At 48.5% G+C, this 17,014-nt stretch overlaps 1 protein-coding gene across 3 annotated transcripts in view; it reads left to right on the forward strand.

The window, feature by feature from the left end:
* Positions 1-15,979, forward strand: part of sema3b (sema domain, immunoglobulin domain (Ig), short basic domain, secreted, (semaphorin) 3B) — a 108,615-nt gene extending 92,636 nt beyond the window's left edge. For all 3 annotated transcript variants that reach the window (XM_007890300.2, XM_007890305.2, XM_007890307.2), the window contains 14 exons: positions 946-1,065; positions 3,561-3,648; positions 3,766-3,885; positions 4,452-4,594; positions 5,576-5,690; positions 6,803-6,872; positions 7,434-7,578; positions 8,165-8,384; positions 8,903-8,994; positions 9,883-9,924; positions 10,763-10,920; positions 11,875-11,930; positions 12,586-12,725; positions 13,637-15,979. In XM_007890300.2, coding sequence (XP_007888491.2) covers positions 946-1,065; positions 3,561-3,648; positions 3,766-3,885; positions 4,452-4,594; positions 5,576-5,690; positions 6,803-6,872; positions 7,434-7,578; positions 8,165-8,384; positions 8,903-8,994; positions 9,883-9,924; positions 10,763-10,920; positions 11,875-11,930; positions 12,586-12,725; positions 13,637-14,095 — 1,968 coding nt within the window. In that variant the 3' untranslated portion in view covers positions 14,096-15,979. The remainder of the gene's footprint in view (positions 1-945; positions 1,066-3,560; positions 3,649-3,765; positions 3,886-4,451; positions 4,595-5,575; positions 5,691-6,802; positions 6,873-7,433; positions 7,579-8,164; positions 8,385-8,902; positions 8,995-9,882; positions 9,925-10,762; positions 10,921-11,874; positions 11,931-12,585; positions 12,726-13,636) is intronic.
* Positions 15,980-17,014: the final 1,035 nt, after the last annotated feature.

The following is a 17,014-nucleotide window of genomic DNA, read 5'->3' on the forward strand; positions in this document are numbered from 1 at the left end:
CACTCCCTTGCTTTGTTTTAACTTGGTGGGCAATGAGTCAACTGACATCCTGAGGTCTCTGTCTCTCAGCTTTCCCCTTGCCAAGTTCATTCCCATCTGTGTGCCTCCTGTGCTTCACATTCTCTATGCAGTACTTTGCATTTATCTGCATTGAAAGTCATATGATGGTCATCAGCCCAAGTGCATACCTGAGCTCCCTTTATAAGACCTGTGCTGCCGCCTCTGATTCGGTATGTCAACAATATGCTGTGTAAGTGTGGCTGGATAACATAAAGCGTGGCATATCTGGCCAGAACCTGATCACTTCACTTCACTGCTAAACACGGACTCGATGCTCCAGCAACAGTGATGACTTGTTGTCACTCGCCGGCTCCTGGCTTCTGATCAGAGTCTGTTTAGCAAACTTGCTTTGCTTTGGTGCCATTTCCTCTCTTCCAAACGCCCTTTAATTCCCTGTCTCTTACATCAGCCTGAGAGATCAGTGAGATTCTTATGATGTGCTCCTTTGTACCATTGACTCCATTATAAGGCATTCACTCTAGCCCGCTTTCTTCTGAGCATCGCCTGCCTCTCAGGCTAAAATGGACGAATTCCAGGTCGGGTTGCTGCCGACATCACTTCTTGTGTTTTCTTTCACAGCGCACAGGAAGTGACGCAGTTTACTGTTTCGTATAGTGACTGTGCATTTTGAAAGGAAACTGAATGAGGCTCGGGTGGATTATACGATTGATAAAGATAAAAATCATACGAGTTTGACTGTCTAAATGCAAGTTGTTGTTGTCTTCCCGAACCTACACCAATTGTTTTGAGATGTTCTCTGATGTGAAAGACGCTGTATCAGAACAGGTTATTGTCATGTGTTTGACTCCAAGCAAAATAATTGCAAGAGCCGTATTCCTGTTGTCTGCATTTATGGACTGAGCTTTTCTCTCTTCTCTCTTGCAGGCCGAGTGCGCCAACTTTGTCAAAGTGCTGCATTTGTTCAACAGGACCCATCTGTACACCTGTGGCACAGGAGCCTTTCACCCCACCTGTGCCTATTTGGAAGTGGGCAACAGAATTAATGTGAGTGATGCCCTCTGCTGACTCTTAACGGCACTGGGGAAGGTGGGAGTTGGTTTAAGTTATTGATGACTTGAGCGAGTGAGTGACAGACATGTTGGTTTATTGAGACTTCAAGCATTCCTTGGCTGGTTACCCAAGTCAGGCAGGGAGGAGAAGGTGGAAAACTGAGGGAGAATCAGGAACCTTATCCAATCTTTGTTATATGAGAATTGAGGCTGCTCTGAATCCTCATGAGAATTACACAATAGATTAGGGTGTAAAGGGAACCAAACAGACAAGCAAAGCTCTTAATGGACTATCCTGTGTGTTTGAGTGTGTGAGTGTACACAGTGCATGTGTAAGAGTATACACTGTATGGGGGGGTGTTTGTGGCTGTGAATATACACTGCTTGTGTGTATGTGCGCGTGAGTACATAGCATACATGTGTGTGTATGTGTATGCGTGTGAGGACACACCTGTGTGTATTTCTGTGTATGTGAGTATGTGATTGCATGTGAGTATACATCATGTGTGAGTGAGTGTATACCATGTGTGGGCATACACGTACACCTCTGTGTGTGTTTGAGTGTACACCTGTGTGTATGTGTGAGCTCTATATCAATGCAATTTGTTGTTTTGCATATGTCTGAGTGTGTGTATGAGTGAGTATACACCTTTGGGTTTGTGTGTGTTTTAGTGGATGTGTGAGTGATCGTGTGTGTTGAGAGTGTGCGAGCGGACTCCTGTGTGTCAAGAGTATATGATGCCTTCAATTCTAACCCACACATGACAGCTCTGTGTTTAGATAAAGCCTCTGATGTATGACCCTGGCGCTGCTTCGGGTTCTCCTCTGTGTAAATAATGAGCTGCTGCTGGCTGGACCCTCTATTTACACATGCAGTTTGCAGTCACTTGACTCAGTGGAAACACTGGATTTATGGTTTTGGAGTGCTATCAGGCCCGCCTGCGTGTATAAATATGGTGTTGTGGTTTACACGAGCAGGCTGGAGATCAGAGGCCTCGGACGTTTGTTGTTGCAGATGTGAGGTGCTCGGTCGGTATGTTTGGTTTTGGGAGCTCTTCACTTTGAAGGTTTCTCCCGACTCCTCACCCAACTCCCTCTGCTCCGGGCTCCCCCTAGTGGCCCCTCAGTGGATCTACTGGAGTCCGCGCTCCTGACAGTATCATTGTGGAGAGGAAGGGGGGTACGGGGGACGTGTGGCCGTCTCTGAAGTCTGTTTACTGAGAGCCACTGTCAGCCGAGCCTGAGCTCAAAGGCCCATCGTGGGGCTTGAACCCACAATCTTTTGACTCGGAGGCGAGAGCGCTAGCGACTGAGAAGGCTGTTTGTGGAACATCGCTGTGTGCAAAGTGCACAGTCGCTACGGTTTACACAGTCTACTGTGCTCTTCGGGATATGTGGCGATACCGTGTGATAAGGAACTGTATCAAATGCACGGATTGGTATTGTTAATAGATTTATATCTGGAATTTGATAGTTACATCTCTGAGGGGAGGTCAACATCTGCAGGAAAGAATCAATCTTCACGAGGTGTGGGGCGCGGGGAAAGAAAGAAGAAAATGAGGAGTTTGGAAAAACTTTGGTTGAACTCTTTCTAACTACCAGCCACCGCCCCCTCCCCTCCAACCTTAAAAAACGTCCCAAGCAGAATTTAAAGTGCTGAGAGTTGGAGGCTTGTGATTTCTGGTATGGCCCATAGGCTTTGGCTGCTGCTCATCAACCCTGTGGTGAATGAAGCCATGGAGAGGAATGCAGAAAGTGAGGAAGGAGCCAAAGCCCAGCAGAACAACGTGCATTGTTTATGGTGCGGAATCGACCTACTTAGAGGATCAGAGCAAGTCAGAGGGCACTGGATACAACAACTCAACTCACCCTCTCCCCTCCCTCCCCACCCACACAACAGAGGTCAACAACAAAAACTTGCACTTATATAGCGCCACTCACACAGGGTAGTGCCAGAGCACTTGACAGTGACGGAGCACGACCCCGAGCTGAGGGGAGGTGACTGTAGACACGGTCAAAGAGAAAGGTCTTCAGTGGGACCTGAAGATTAGGAAAGAGGGAGCATGGTGCAGGGATAAGAGGAAAAGTGTTTCTGGAAGCAGTGGTTGAAAACGCAGCCACCGACGGTGGAACGGAGAGCACGAGGGAGAAGCAGGAGGCTGGAGCCAGTCGAGGGGAGGCAGCAGGTTGTGGGTTGGGGAGTGAGCAACTGAGAGTTGTCCTCCCGATGTGTCAGCCTGGCGCAGTCGGTAGCACTCTCGCCTCTGAGTCAGAAGGTTGTGGGTTCAAGCCCCCACGTCAGGACTTTGAGCTCACAGTCCAGGATGACACTCCTGTCCATTGCTGTATTGTCGGAGGTGCTGTCATTTGGATCAGATGATAAACTGTGATCCCGTCTTTGTTCAGGTAGATGTTAAAAGATCTTATCACACTACTCGAAAAGAGAAGGTAGTTCACTGTGTTTGACATCTCTCTGTGTCCTCATTGTAGGAACATTTGTTCAGGATTGACCAGATTGAGGACGGCAAAGGCAGAAGTCCCTACGATGCCAAACATCTGTCAACCTCTATTCTGATCGGTGGGTGTCTGAGGGTTGGGAGGATTGGGGTCAAGGGTCGAGAGGGCTGGGGTTGGAGGAGCTGGGGTCAGAAATTGGAAGATTGTGCCAGATGACCCTCTGGTGTTGTGTGTGCAGGTGAGGAGCTGTACTCGGGCGTTGCCACAGATTTAATGGGCCGAGATTTCACCATCTTCCGTAGCCTGGGCCATCGGCATTCCATCAGAACCGAGCAGCACGACTCCCGCTGGCTGAACGGTGAGTTCCCATCCCATCACCATGCTTCAGAGTCTCCAAACCACACTGAGAGTTCATGTACATACCCCACCTACACCTGGACATTTCCCTAGAACTGGAGTGGTATGCTCACTCTCTCCCTGGAGGGGCACATCCTGCCTACCCAATTCGGGAAATTTTAGGCCCAGGTTGTAAGATACAAGGCTTGGGGACCCCAGAATGTGCATTGGGGTACTACTGGAGTCTAACCAGCTAAAACTGCATAGCTTGCCATTGAGAGCACTGTCCGGCAAGCTTTCTTGCTTCTTGTCCAGCTAGGACAACCTACCCATTAGGACTTTGGCTTGCAGGCTTAACAGGAGCTGAGTGGAGGATTCCCTGTTCCCAATGACTCACTGCCCCTCTAAGTCCTGCCAATGAACCAGACTAGAGACTGCCACAGAAGTTGGACTCAATCCTGACATGTCACTTGGCTGACACTCCAATGCAGTATTAGGGGTATGCTATATTTTCGGAGGTGTCATGTATCAAATGCGAGGATTATTATTAATATAAAGAATCCATTGGGTGGATTTCTTTTCTTACAGACCCCAAGTTCATCGGAGCTTTCTGGATTCCCGAGAGCGACAATCCCGACGATGACAAGATCTATTTCTTCTTCCGAGAGACGGCGGTGGAAGGGCAGAACTTTGGGAAATCGACCTTCTCTCGTGTTGGTCAGATATGTCGGGTGGGTAGCTATCATCACCTCCCTTGGTGACTCTGTGTCTGACCTCTGATAACCCCATTGGAGTTCGAAACTTGGAGACCAATTCTATTTGGGCAATTGTTGCCCTGGTGACACTAGGAGTGTTACCAGGGCATGTCAGCCTGGCTTAGTTGGTAGCACTCTCGCCCCTGTGACAGAAGATTATGGGTCTAAGCCCCGCAGTCTAGGCTGATGCTGCAGAACAACTTACATTGTTTGATGCAGCGATCTTTACATAAGGCAATATCTTGGAACGATTCACAATGAAGGAGTTGGACATTGAGCAAGGGAGAGGGGAGGTCATCTTAGACACGATTGCAGAGGTGGATTTTCAGGAGGGATTTAAAGACAGGGTAGAGATAGCGTGGGACGGAAGGGTAGAGGGAGGGAGTTACGGAGCTTAGGACATAGCGTCTGAGGTCTCAACCATCGATGTTAGCACAGAGCGTAGAAGTGGCTTAGGAGATCACAGAGATAGAGAAGTGCTAGGGCTGAAGGGATGTATGGTGAGGATCAATCAAGATTTTGAAGTCAATCCGCTGAGCGACAGGTAGTCAGTAAAGCCTGGCGAGGACCAGGGTGATGGGCGTGTGGTGTTTAGTACCGGTAAGGATATGGGCAACAGAGTTCTGAGTGCAGTTCTTGGGGAAAGCCTATAGTTGAGACGTTAAACTGAGGTCCCGGGCCAGGCCTGTTCAGGCGAACGTTAAAAAAACCCCAAAACGTGGCATTGTTCAGCCAATAATCCCTCAGATCAAATTGGGTCATTCACTATATTGGTGTGTCAGCCTGGACCGTGAACTCAAAGTCTCAACCCTGTGTCTCAGAGGCAAGAAATAGACAGAAAAGAATGAAAGAACAAATGTACCTTTTTGTATCGTCTCATTGAGTTGAAATATCTCAAAAAATGCTTTGCAGTAATTACTGTCAGGTGTAGTGACTGTTTCTCTTTATCTTGTTCAGAATGACTATGGAGGCCAGAGGAGTCTGGTCAATAAATGGACCACCTTTCTGAAGGCCCGTTTAATCTGTTCCGTGCCGGGGAATGAAGGCATTGACACACACTTTGACGAGCTGAGTAAGTTACTTTGCTGTTGTTTCTCTCTCTTTCCCCTCGTGGTGCAACCGCACCTCGTTCGCTCCTTACCCGTGTAAGGGCAGCGGCTCTGAGCAACAACAGCCCTGGGCCCTTCAGACTTGCCCGTTCAGAGGAGACCTTATAGACTTGTGTCACATTTTACATGGGATTGAAAAAGTAAACGCAGAAGAATATTCTCAGATAAGGTCACTGCAACAGGGCTCGGTGTTAGTAAATGAAGCTTCAATTGAGTTAATCGGTCAGATATGTCTCTGTCCCCCGCCAGCCTCCCATGGCTGGCAAATCGCTGGCAAATTCACTTTCTGTGCCATTTATTCCTCCGTTAAAGCAGCGATGTCCAGTGTACAGGTGCAGTTGCACATTCCTCCTGACCATGAGAGGGAGCAGTGAGACCAAACCCGAAAGTCAGGGTGGGGGGGGCAGCGAATGTAATAATAATAATAATAAAATAACTCTTGCATTTGATACCGTGCCTTTCAGGTCAGGAGGAAATCGCAAAACGATTCACAGGATTTACTGTAATGTGTAGTTACTGCGTATTTTATAGGTGAATGTGGCAGCCAATTTGTGTATACCAATGTCCCACAAACAGCCATAAAGTAAATGACCAAATTTATCTGCGGGATTGTTGGCCAGGACACTGGGACCAACTCCCTTCTCTTTGGGAATAGCACCATAAATAGCACTTTAATATCCACCTGAAAAAACACAGACAAAACATCAGTTTAAACTCACTTCCAAAGGATGGCACCGCCAACATTGCAGTGCTCTTCCCAGCACTGAACTGGAGCATCAGCTTAGCTGTGAGAACACGGGACTCATTGAAAGGAAATTGCTTGGTGCTGTGAATGGATGAGATCAAAGGGCCACATCCTGCTCTTGGGGCAACTCAATATTGGGCAAATACAGTCTCTACACTTTACTGTAAATCCTGTCAAACACTTTGAGAAGTTTTGATGATGCGGGAAGGCACTGTATCAACGATACAAGGATTATTATTTATCATTCTAACTATCGACAAGAAATTTGAATGACCGCAGAAGCCTCTGTGCATTGACTTGTCTTGAGCTTGGTTTGTTATTTCTTTCCAGGGGATGTCTTTTTGCTCCAGACAAGAGACCCCAGGAACCCTCTTGTCTACACAGTCTTCGGCACTTCGAGGTGAGTCGCTTCCCCCCTGTGGTCAATCCACACCCCAGGGGAAGGCGGGACTGTGGGATGGGGAAAACACTTGACTTCTTCAATACTTGCACTTTGTGAGTCATCCAACCAATTGGGTAGAATCCCGATGGACTTGGAGCTAAATATGGAGATTTTCCCATTCTATAGTACACTACAAATTGATATAGTGCCTTTCACTGTGTTTTTAATCCCCTTATATTTTGGTCAGCCGGGGGAATCCCATCACCGTGCTTAAGAGCATCCAAACTAGACTGAGAGTTCCATGTACGCCACCTACACATGGAAACTCCAGTGTCTGGGATAGAATGCACACACTCTCTCTCTCTCTCTGGAGGATCACGTACCGTCTACCTAATCCCAATGAGTATTAGTCGCAGGAACTACAGATTGTGTGTGTGGGGGGGCGGGGGACATGCTGGTGCTGGAAAATTAACCAGCTCAGAATGCACAGAATTAATGGTGTAACTCCAGTGACTAAATCTTCAGTTTTCTCGAGCAGAATCATATAACAATGAAGAATAATTCCTCTGTTGGTTTCAGTAATGTGTTCAGGGGCTCGGCTGTGTGTGTGTACAGCATCAATGATATTCGCAGAGCTTTCCTGGGACCTTTCGCACACAAAGAGGGGCCAAATTACCAGTGGATTCCATACCAAGGAAAAGTTCCCTATCCTCGACCAGGAATGGTAGGTACTGACTGTTGTTGCGTTGACTAACTGGTGATTCTCCTCCATTGGGGTGTTGCGGGAGGGGAGGTCGGTGCTGAGCTGCCTACAACAGGCATGGCATTGGAATATCAGAATCAGGTCAACCCTCTATGGTGGTCTGGATAGGGCAGTACCTCGTGCCGATGCAGCAATACCCTCAGCACTGCATTGGAGACTCACCTTTGCACTAAGAGGTCACAGTCTTTTGGAAGAGCTGAAAGTTCTTAAGGTAATGGAGAGAAACAGCAATGCCAATAAAACTAGCCATTCGCTACATGGCCATTGTGGGCCATTGCTATGCGCAACTTGTCTGTGCTGCGTTGGCTTACAAAATACACACTCACTACACTTTACAGAAATTTTGTGAAGTGCCATGAGATGCTATATCAAATAACAATAATAGTAATAATCCTTACATTTGAGAGAGACGTAACACATCGCTGAGACGTCTCAAAGCACTTTACAGAATATACTGTAAAGTGGATTGACTGTATACTTAGGTAAGTGCCTTTGTTCCTTTGAAGATTGAGGCACATAAACTCTCTCTCTCTCTGTCCTTTTCCAGTGTCCGAGTAAGACCTTTGGAAACTTCCAGTCGACGAAGGAGTTTCCTGATGACGTGGTGCTGTTTGCTCGTAACCATCCTCTGATGTACAATCCCATCTACCCCATTAACACCAGGCCACTCCTGATAAAGACCAACGTCGACTACAGCTTCACTCAGATAGTAGTAGACAGAGTGGATGCCAGCGATGGACGCTACGATGTTATGTTTATCGGCACTGGTACGGCTTTATTACCGGACGGCACACTGCTTATGGCCCACTCGGGTTCCCGTAGACATCCACATGCCAGCCTGGCTCAATCAGTAGAACTCTTGCCTCTGAGTCAGAAGATTCGGGGTTCAAACCCCACATCAGGGACTTGGAACTCACAACCTAGGCTGATACTCCCAAGTGCAATGCTGGAGGAGTGCTGCATTGTTAAGAGATGCCATCCTTCGGATGAGATGTTAAACCAAATTCCCATTTGCCTCATCAGATGGACATCTAAGATCCTGTGGTACTTCTTGCAAAGAGAAGGAAGTTTCCTGACTGACAATCCCCCAAATAAAATTGCCGTTCACTTCATGGCTGTTTGTGGGACGTTGCTGTGTTCAAATTGGTTGCTGGGTTTCGCCTGCAAATACACAGTAAAATCCTGTGAAGTGCTTTGAGATGTCTCGGCGACGTGATCAGGCGCGATATCAAATGCAAGGATTATTATGCGGAGTGCTCACTCAATCTGTTTTCTCCATCGGCAGATGTTGGAACAGTTTGGAAAGTGATCTCGGTGCCCAAAGAGAGCTGGCAGAACATGGAGGAGCTTCTTTTGGAAGAGCTGCAAGTCTTTAAGGTAACAGAGAAACAGCATTTTATTGTTTTTGGTCGACCGTGTGTCTGACTCACGTGGAAACCCATAGTTGTGCTTAAGATTTTCCAAACCAGAGTTCCACATATGTATGGAAATTTCCATTTGTCTTGGATGGAACGCACACTCTTTCCCTGAAGTCAAGTCTAATCCTGGAAAATATTCGGTGCTGGTTAGCAAGAGCCAAGGCTTGAGGGTCATATAGTGCACATTGGGGCGAGAGTCTAACCAACTAAAACAGTCCCATTTCTATTACAAACACTGGCAAGCTTCCTGCTGCTTGTCCAGCTAGGACACCGTATTCATTAGGGCTTTGGCTTGCAGTGTTGAAAGAAGAGTTGATGGGTGGGAAGAATCCAAGTCCCCCAGTGACTGCTCTGCTCCATCAAGTCCTGTCTTATTAGCCAGGCAAGATGGCTGACAAGGCAGGTCTTGATGGAGCAGAGATACAAGTAAGGATTGATTCTGGGACCAACGTAACATGACTGAATTTCTACCCAATTTGCTAAGATTCTTTTTCAACAGAAAGTGGTCTAAGCAATAGAGATGATCACAGAAAGGAATCTCCATTGGAAAATAGTCAGTGACAGCCTGACTCATTTGGAAGTATTTTGAGCACACAACTTTCTGACTCACGTCAGAGTCAGAAGTTTGTGGGTTCAAGTCCCATGTCGGGGCTTGAACTCAATGGTGCCTTGAAGTACCTTTAAATGTCTTTCCAACATGAAAGGCCCTGTACCAAATGTAAGGATTATTATTAGAATAAGTGTGAGCTGGTTTTGTGGTTTCTAGTGTTATGGTAACACCCCAAAGACATTCACTGTGCCTTTACGATTTCTGATGTACACTAACTGGATTCCTCTTCTCTTCCAGGACTCAGCCCCAATCACGAACATGGAGCTCTCCTCAAAAAGAGTAAGTGCAGCATTTTATTGTGGTTCCTGCTTATGATTTGTTAGTTAAGTAACGTTAGAGACTAATGCAGGTCAACCTCTGACCTGGCGACAAGCTTGATGAACCTTGTAACTAATAACTGATCCCTTGTTACAGTGTTCATACTCTGATCTTTGAAATCCTCAATGTTATTATATATTCACTATCACAACCCATTTACCGCAATGAGGATTTTGTGCATCGAACCTTAACTGCGCTCTTAATGTTAGCATTGTTTTATAATAACGTAGCCACAGGGAAATGGTCAGAGATTGTGTCCCATAGCAAGAGGCACAGAGCTGAGATTCTGGAGATTACGGAATGCAGAGCAGCCCCGTTATAATGTGCTTCTTTCTAGCGCTGTTTTGTTTGTAATGTGAGTTGGGTGTGGATGCCATTCCCTGCACCTGTGCACAGTTGGCTCACGCGCTCGCTTCCTGCAAAGGGTTAAAAATGGCCAACGTCCAGGTCATTAGGTCGGCGCCAATGTCACTTCCTTTCGGTGGTGCAAATTACACAGGAAGTGAATTCGCCGGCGACCGAATGAGCTAGAAATCGGCCATTTTGGAACAGTACGCAGGAAGTGGTGTGGGCAGTGGTGTGAATTGACAACTCAGACGTCAGCCGTTGTCTTTCACTGCGTGAACTGCGGTTAGTGTGCGAAAGGAGCGCAGAGTGTGTGGGCTAAATCGTGTTTAATCCAGGGCCTGCGGTCAGGGATTAGAGTTGCAATGGACAGAACTGATATTGGGGGCTTGTACCCACAACCCGCTGGGTTGTGCCTCTCCCACGACTCACACCTCTCTCCTGTGTTTTACAGCAACAGTTGTACATTGGCTCGGACACAGCGATATCCCAGCTGCCTCTACAGCGTTGCAGCATCTATGGGAAGGCCTGCGCCGAGTGCTGTCTGGCCAGGGATCCGTACTGCGCCTGGGATGGCAACACGTGCACCAGATACCTGGCAAACACCAAAAGGTACTGCGGCTCTTTTCAAACCGGGACCGATTTGTACGTTCTTTCTCCCAGGAACAGGCTGATTTCTCTTAACTCTGCCCCCACTTCAGACTTGCCCGTTCAGAGGAGACCTTATAGACGTGTGTCACATTTTACATGGGATTGAAAACGTAAACGCAGAAGAATATTCTCAGATAAGGTCACTGCAACAGGGCTCGGTGTTAGTAAATGAAGCTTCAGTTGAGTTAATCGGTCAGATATGTCTCTGTCCCCCGCCAGCCTCCCATGGCTGACAAATCGCTGGCAAATTCACTTTCTGTGCCAGTTATTCCTCTCTTAAAGCAGCGATGTCCAGTGTACGGGTGCAGCTGCAGCATTCCTCCTGACCACGAGAGGGAGCAGTGAGACCAAACCCGAAAGTCAGGGTGTGGGGGGGGCAGCGAATGTAATAATAATAATAATAATAATTTGGTCAGTCAATCTACGACTGTTTGTGGGACGCTGCTGTGTGCAATTGACTGTCGCTTTTCGCCCACAAAATATGCAGTCAATTCACTTTACAGTATAATCTGCGAAGCGCTTTGAGACGTCTCAACGACCTGATAAGGCGTTTTAATCAAATGAAAGGATTATAATTATTATTATCATCCCACGCTTTTCATCCAATCCCGTTGCATTTGGTACCAAGAATCGAATGCAAGATGGACTGATGGGTGAAAGAAAATATAGAAGCAGAAGCCATTTTGCCCATCAAGCCCCTGAATCCCGTAGATTACAGAAAACCTGCTCTGTTTTAGATTCCGTACTGCTCTTTCCTCCTCCTCCTCCTCCTCCTCCTCCTCCTCCTCCTCCCCCCTGGTACCTCCCGACCTCTCTAAACTCCTTTATCCCCAGTGACTGTGTATTTTGTGGATGATTTGTGCTCCCATTATTGATGTTGAGGCCTAATCCTGAGCCCTTTTCCCCTCTTCCCAGGCGGTTCCGACGTCAAGACGTGCGCAATGGGGACCCTAACACACTATGCTCTGGAGGTACGGTGCTCAAGGATCTTATCTGAGAAGCTAATCTGCTCAGATCTCTGGTTATTTGGTTTAAGTTATCGACTGACAGCAGAATGTCCACAGACATGGACGAATTTAGTGGAGAGATTTTGAGTTGGGGTGAGATCTCCTTGGGGAGAGCACTCACCATTGCAAGGTGACACGATTGACAACAGACAGTCAGAATCCAATCAGCCCTCGGCCTGAACCAATACATTTGCTGAACAATAATTTGCATTTATATAGTTCCCATCGGATAACGTGTCTGAGCAATTCACAAAGATGGGATTGGACGCAGAGCAAGAGGGAGGACGAGGGGGAAGGGAGAGAGGGGAGGGAGAGGGTGGAAGGAGAGGGAGGAAGGGGAGGTGCCGATAGCTGGGGGATGGTGATGCCAAGCATGTTCCAAGTTTAAGACCTTACTTTTCGACTTTGCCTGAGCTCATCTTCACTCCTCCACGCACACCCCTCCACCCCCTTGCCCTCCACCCCTCTCTGATCCCAACCCACAGCTCGGGTCCAAATCCCCTCATTGTCCCAGGGTCTTGTGATGTCTTCCCGACGTGAAAGGCGCTGTATAAATGCAATGTGTTGTTGCTGTTGTTGTTGTTACCCGAACTTCACTCCAGCCTCCGTTCATTCCCAGATCGTCACCGACAGAACACGATTGAGAAGCATCAGTACGGGGTGGAGGGGAGCAGTACCTTCCTGGAGTGTGTTCCCAAGTCCCTGCAGGCCCAGGTCACCTGGACCCACCAGAGACATTCCAACGCTCGGAGAGACGAGGTACAAATCGCACGGATTGCTCCTGTTGTCCATCATCCCTCCCTGCCTGTTTGTCCGCATCCATATTACACAGAAGATTTAGTTGGTTTGCTGTCAAGTCACCCGGACTTTGAGATGCATTGTCAGAAGTGCCGTCCTTTGGATGAGACGTTAAACCAAGGTCTCTTCTGCCTTTTCGGGTGGATGTTAAAGATCCCATGGCACTATTCAAAAAGAGGGAGAGGGGATGAGGGAGAGTTTCTCCCGGCATCCTGGCGAATAATCCTAAAAATTAGTCATTCACCTCCTGATTTTTTGCGGGACATTGTTGTGCGTAAATTGACTGGCGCGATCACCTACAAATACGCTGTCACTACACTTTGTAGTGGTCTCGGTGGTCCGATTCCTGAGCTAGGCTGGTCTGCAATTCTCCAGGGCACTGCTGATGACTGACCAACCTGCCTGGCTCATCGACAGTCCTTGGAGGAGTGGATCAATCTCTGGGAGAAGGCATATTTCCCACTTGGTTTGTGTTAACCCTGCAAAGCCAAAGCCCCAGTGGGAATGGTGGTCCTAATTGGACAAGCAGCAGGAAAGCTTTCTATTCTTTTCAATGGCAACATAAGTGATTTTAGCTAATTAAACTCCAACCATTATCCTAATGTACACTCTGGGGTCCCCAAAGCCTTGGCTTTCGCCAATATGTGTCCAGTACTCGCACGGCTTAGGCGGGGGGGAGTGGGGGAAATACATCTCTTTGGTGTGGGGGTGGGGTGAGGGGGAAAGGAGGGAAGACATTGTGCATAGATACCATAGTTTGGGGTTGGGAGATCCTTAAGCACAGGGACGGGTTGTTTCCTGTGGCTGAAAGAGAACCAAATAGATGCCAACTGTCGCCAGCCCAGCTCTGATGCTTGTGCCCTTGTTGCTAGGTTCACACAGACAATCAGGTCATTAAGACGCAGCGGGGTTTGCTCCTGAGGAACGTTCAACGCAGGAACGCGGGCGTGTACCTGTGCCACACGGTGGAGCACGGCTTCAGCCAGACCCTTATGAGCTTCTCCCTGGAGGTGATCGGCCTGGAGCAGGCAGACGAGCTGGTGCGGAGGGAGGGGCCCGGGCCAGGTCCCCGAGGAAACCCCTCGTCATCCAGCCAGAAGGTCTGGTATCGTGACTTCCTCCAGCTGATTGACCACCCCAACCTCAGGAAGGTGGACGAGGTCTGCGAGCAGGTGTGGCAACGGCGCGCGGGCAAGGTCAAGCACAGGCGGGCCCCAGCCCGCAAACTCCACACCAAGTGGAAACACCCGCAGGAGGTGCGGAGAGGGAGGAACCGACGGACGCATGACGTGGCACGAGCCGATCGAGCCCCGCGCAGCGCCGTCGTGTAGTCGACGAGCCCCGGGAGACGCAAAAAAAAAAAAACAACAACCTTTTTATAAGTAACAAAACCCGCTCCTGGGAGTGACGTCACGGACTTGAGCGATGCCGGTAGGAAAAAGCATTGCGCCCTCTTTCTCCCACACACACTTTCTTAAGTTTACATCAAACCACTGGGTGACAAGACACTTCTCTCTATCGGAACCACTTTGACATTAACATCCGGCTCTTCGTGTTCTAGTGTGTAGTATTTCCTCCTCGTACTCCAACTCTGCTATGGAGTGAAATGATGACAGGTCTAGAGTGCCAGCGATGGCTGGGAGCCTTTGCCCTCATTTCCCATTCTGACTGACCACTTGACTGTGTCTGACGCTGAATGAATCTCTCCCGGCTTCCGTCCTCCCACACGGACGCAGCTCGCAAACGGAGCCTTGTTGGGGGAGGCAATGCAGGGATGGAGGTGGATTTGAGGGATTGCTGTTTTAATCCATTCTGCTCCGAGCAATCCCAAATCTTGCTCCTCGCCAAACCCCAAGACTTTGGGTCTCAGCAGCGTAAGCAAGGAGATTGGCATTGCCTCTCAGGACTGAAGCCCTTGCATTGAGAATTCCCTCCCACCCTTCCTCTTTCCCTCCCTCCCTGCCTCCCTCTCTCCAACCCTTCGTAGAGCGCAGCTCTGTTAAAACCCTCAACGCAGTTTGAGTTACACTCCAGACAGCAGATGGAGCCATCTTCAGACGGTTTGATGTTGAAGATCTACACGTGGACGAATTGAAGATCTCCTGATTCCCTCTGACCCCGATGCCTGGAGGTTTATGGAGCTGGGAGCCCGTCGCTCACTGTAACCAAGGAATTCACCGTGCAGGAGATGTTGCCACCAGACCGAGCCTCTCCAGTCCAGGAATTGGGGTATCAACAAATACAAAGGACCAAAGCCTCACAAGTTGCCTCCATTTGAACACTGACCTGAATGATAGTTGACTTAAGGTCTCCGACACGCTACCCCGTGCGAATGGTGCTACATAAATGCAAGTTGTTGTTGTTTTAAGCGAAAGGGATTGCGCCGAGAACTGCTGATCAAAGCGTATGTATGGGTGAGTACGAGTGTGAACGGTGAGAAGGTCAGAGCCTGTTCAAGCACAGTTTGGGGCCTGGGTCCATCAGCCTGAGTGAGAGGTCAGAGGTTAGCTGTGTCTTATTTATAACCTGGTGGCCTTTCCTCCCCCATAACACCCCCTCTCCCCCCCCATTCCCTACTCCTTGTTGCAAACGGTGTGGCAGTTTCTTTAGAACTCAGGATGGTTCAACCTTTTGTGCTGCTGAGGGCCGGATGCCGGATTTGAGAAAAGTCCTTGGGCCACATAAGTAATATTTTATCCTGATTGTCCAGTCCCATAGCTGGGCAGAGCCTGAGCCCCCGGTGACCGTCTCCTGATCGGGGGCCTGCGTGTCGCCTATATTTGCTCGTTGGACACCAAGTTGGAAATGGTTCCCGGCCAGATGAAATCATCCCTGGGGCCAGATGCGGCCCGTGTGCCGCCAGTTAGACCACCCCCGCATTAGGTCATGCGCTGTATAAATCAATCCCATGGTGAGCAAGCGAGTAAGGTGCCGCCCGGTGAGACACTGAAACTGTCGCCAGCTTTAGTAATACATTTCCAATGAACGGATTGAACAAGTTTTCCAGCCCTGACCGCAAAGCTTTGACAGGAACATTCCACTCCGTACATGAATTCAGCACCAGTTTGGTGTGCGGCTGAGAGACAGACGCGTGGAAAGTCAGGTTGAGCTGTTGGCATTTGTGCCCCTGAACTGACCATAGTCCGGGGGGGGGAGAAAGGCTGGGTTTACCCCGGGAGATGGGACTGGCTAGGATCCTCTGTCTAAATGTGACCCCAAGAGTGAGGTGGGGTGGGCTTGGGGTGGGGGGAGTTAGTATTGAGGGGAGTGGGTGGGTGGGGGAGTTTAAGCGAGAGGGTGTGTGAAGGGAAGACGAGACTGGATTGGGAAGGCTAGAGTGGGGGAGAGGGAGGTGCGACACTATCAGAGAGTCGGTCAGGGCTGCTGTGTCGTCTGTGGGGCCAGTGGTTTATGGGGGTGAGCGGCTGGAGAGAGGAGTCACAGGTCTGCCGGTGAGCGAGCAAGGGGGCGGAATCACTGGCAAATGACAATAAGATGGGAGTTTTTTTTTTCACTCACTAACTCATTCACTCACTCATTAATTCGTTCACTCACTCGTTCGTTCATTCACTCACTCGCTCATTCACTCGTTCAATCACTCACCTATTCATTGATTCATTGAAACACACTAATAATAATCCCTCCAAAACAAAACAGTAATAAATTGGTTATTTTCAATCCACGACTGTTTGTGGGACGCTGCTGTGCGCAATTGGCTGCCGCGTTTCGCCCACAAATATACAGTCAATTCACTTTACAGTCTATTCTGTGAAGCACTTTGAAACATTGAGAAGACGTGAAAAGCGCTATATTAAATGCAAGGATTATTATTATTATTAATAACAGACAATCAGATGTCGATGTGTGATATACATTGACCTGACACTGTAACTCCTCCCCTACACCGGGTGTGGCTAGGAGGCAGGTGATAGCGGGCTTGGTAAGATTTATAAGAAAAAATCTATGGCTAAATTGTATTTAATGATGATTTTGGGGATGAGGTTTGTACGTTAGGATGGAATAGGGAGAGGAAGGGCTTGATTGATCCGTGTCCATTGGGGCTGTGATGATTGGAGGTAAATGGCTTTGGTTGGAGGTGATTGTATTTGCTGATAGAGTGAAGGGTGGGGGTATCTCCAGGAACAGGAGATTCAGAAACAGTGTCTGCGACTGGACTACATTCCTAAGTTGTTTATTTGGAGTTAGTTAAGCGGTGTCTCCTCTGATCTGAACTGGCTCCAAGGTGACAT

The sequence above is a fragment of the Callorhinchus milii genome, unplaced genomic scaffold (genome assembly GCF_018977255.1).
Source record: "Callorhinchus milii isolate IMCB2004 unplaced genomic scaffold, IMCB_Cmil_1.0 Scaffold12, whole genome shotgun sequence".
In the NCBI taxonomy this organism is placed as follows: Eukaryota; Metazoa; Chordata; class Chondrichthyes; order Chimaeriformes; family Callorhinchidae; genus Callorhinchus; species Callorhinchus milii.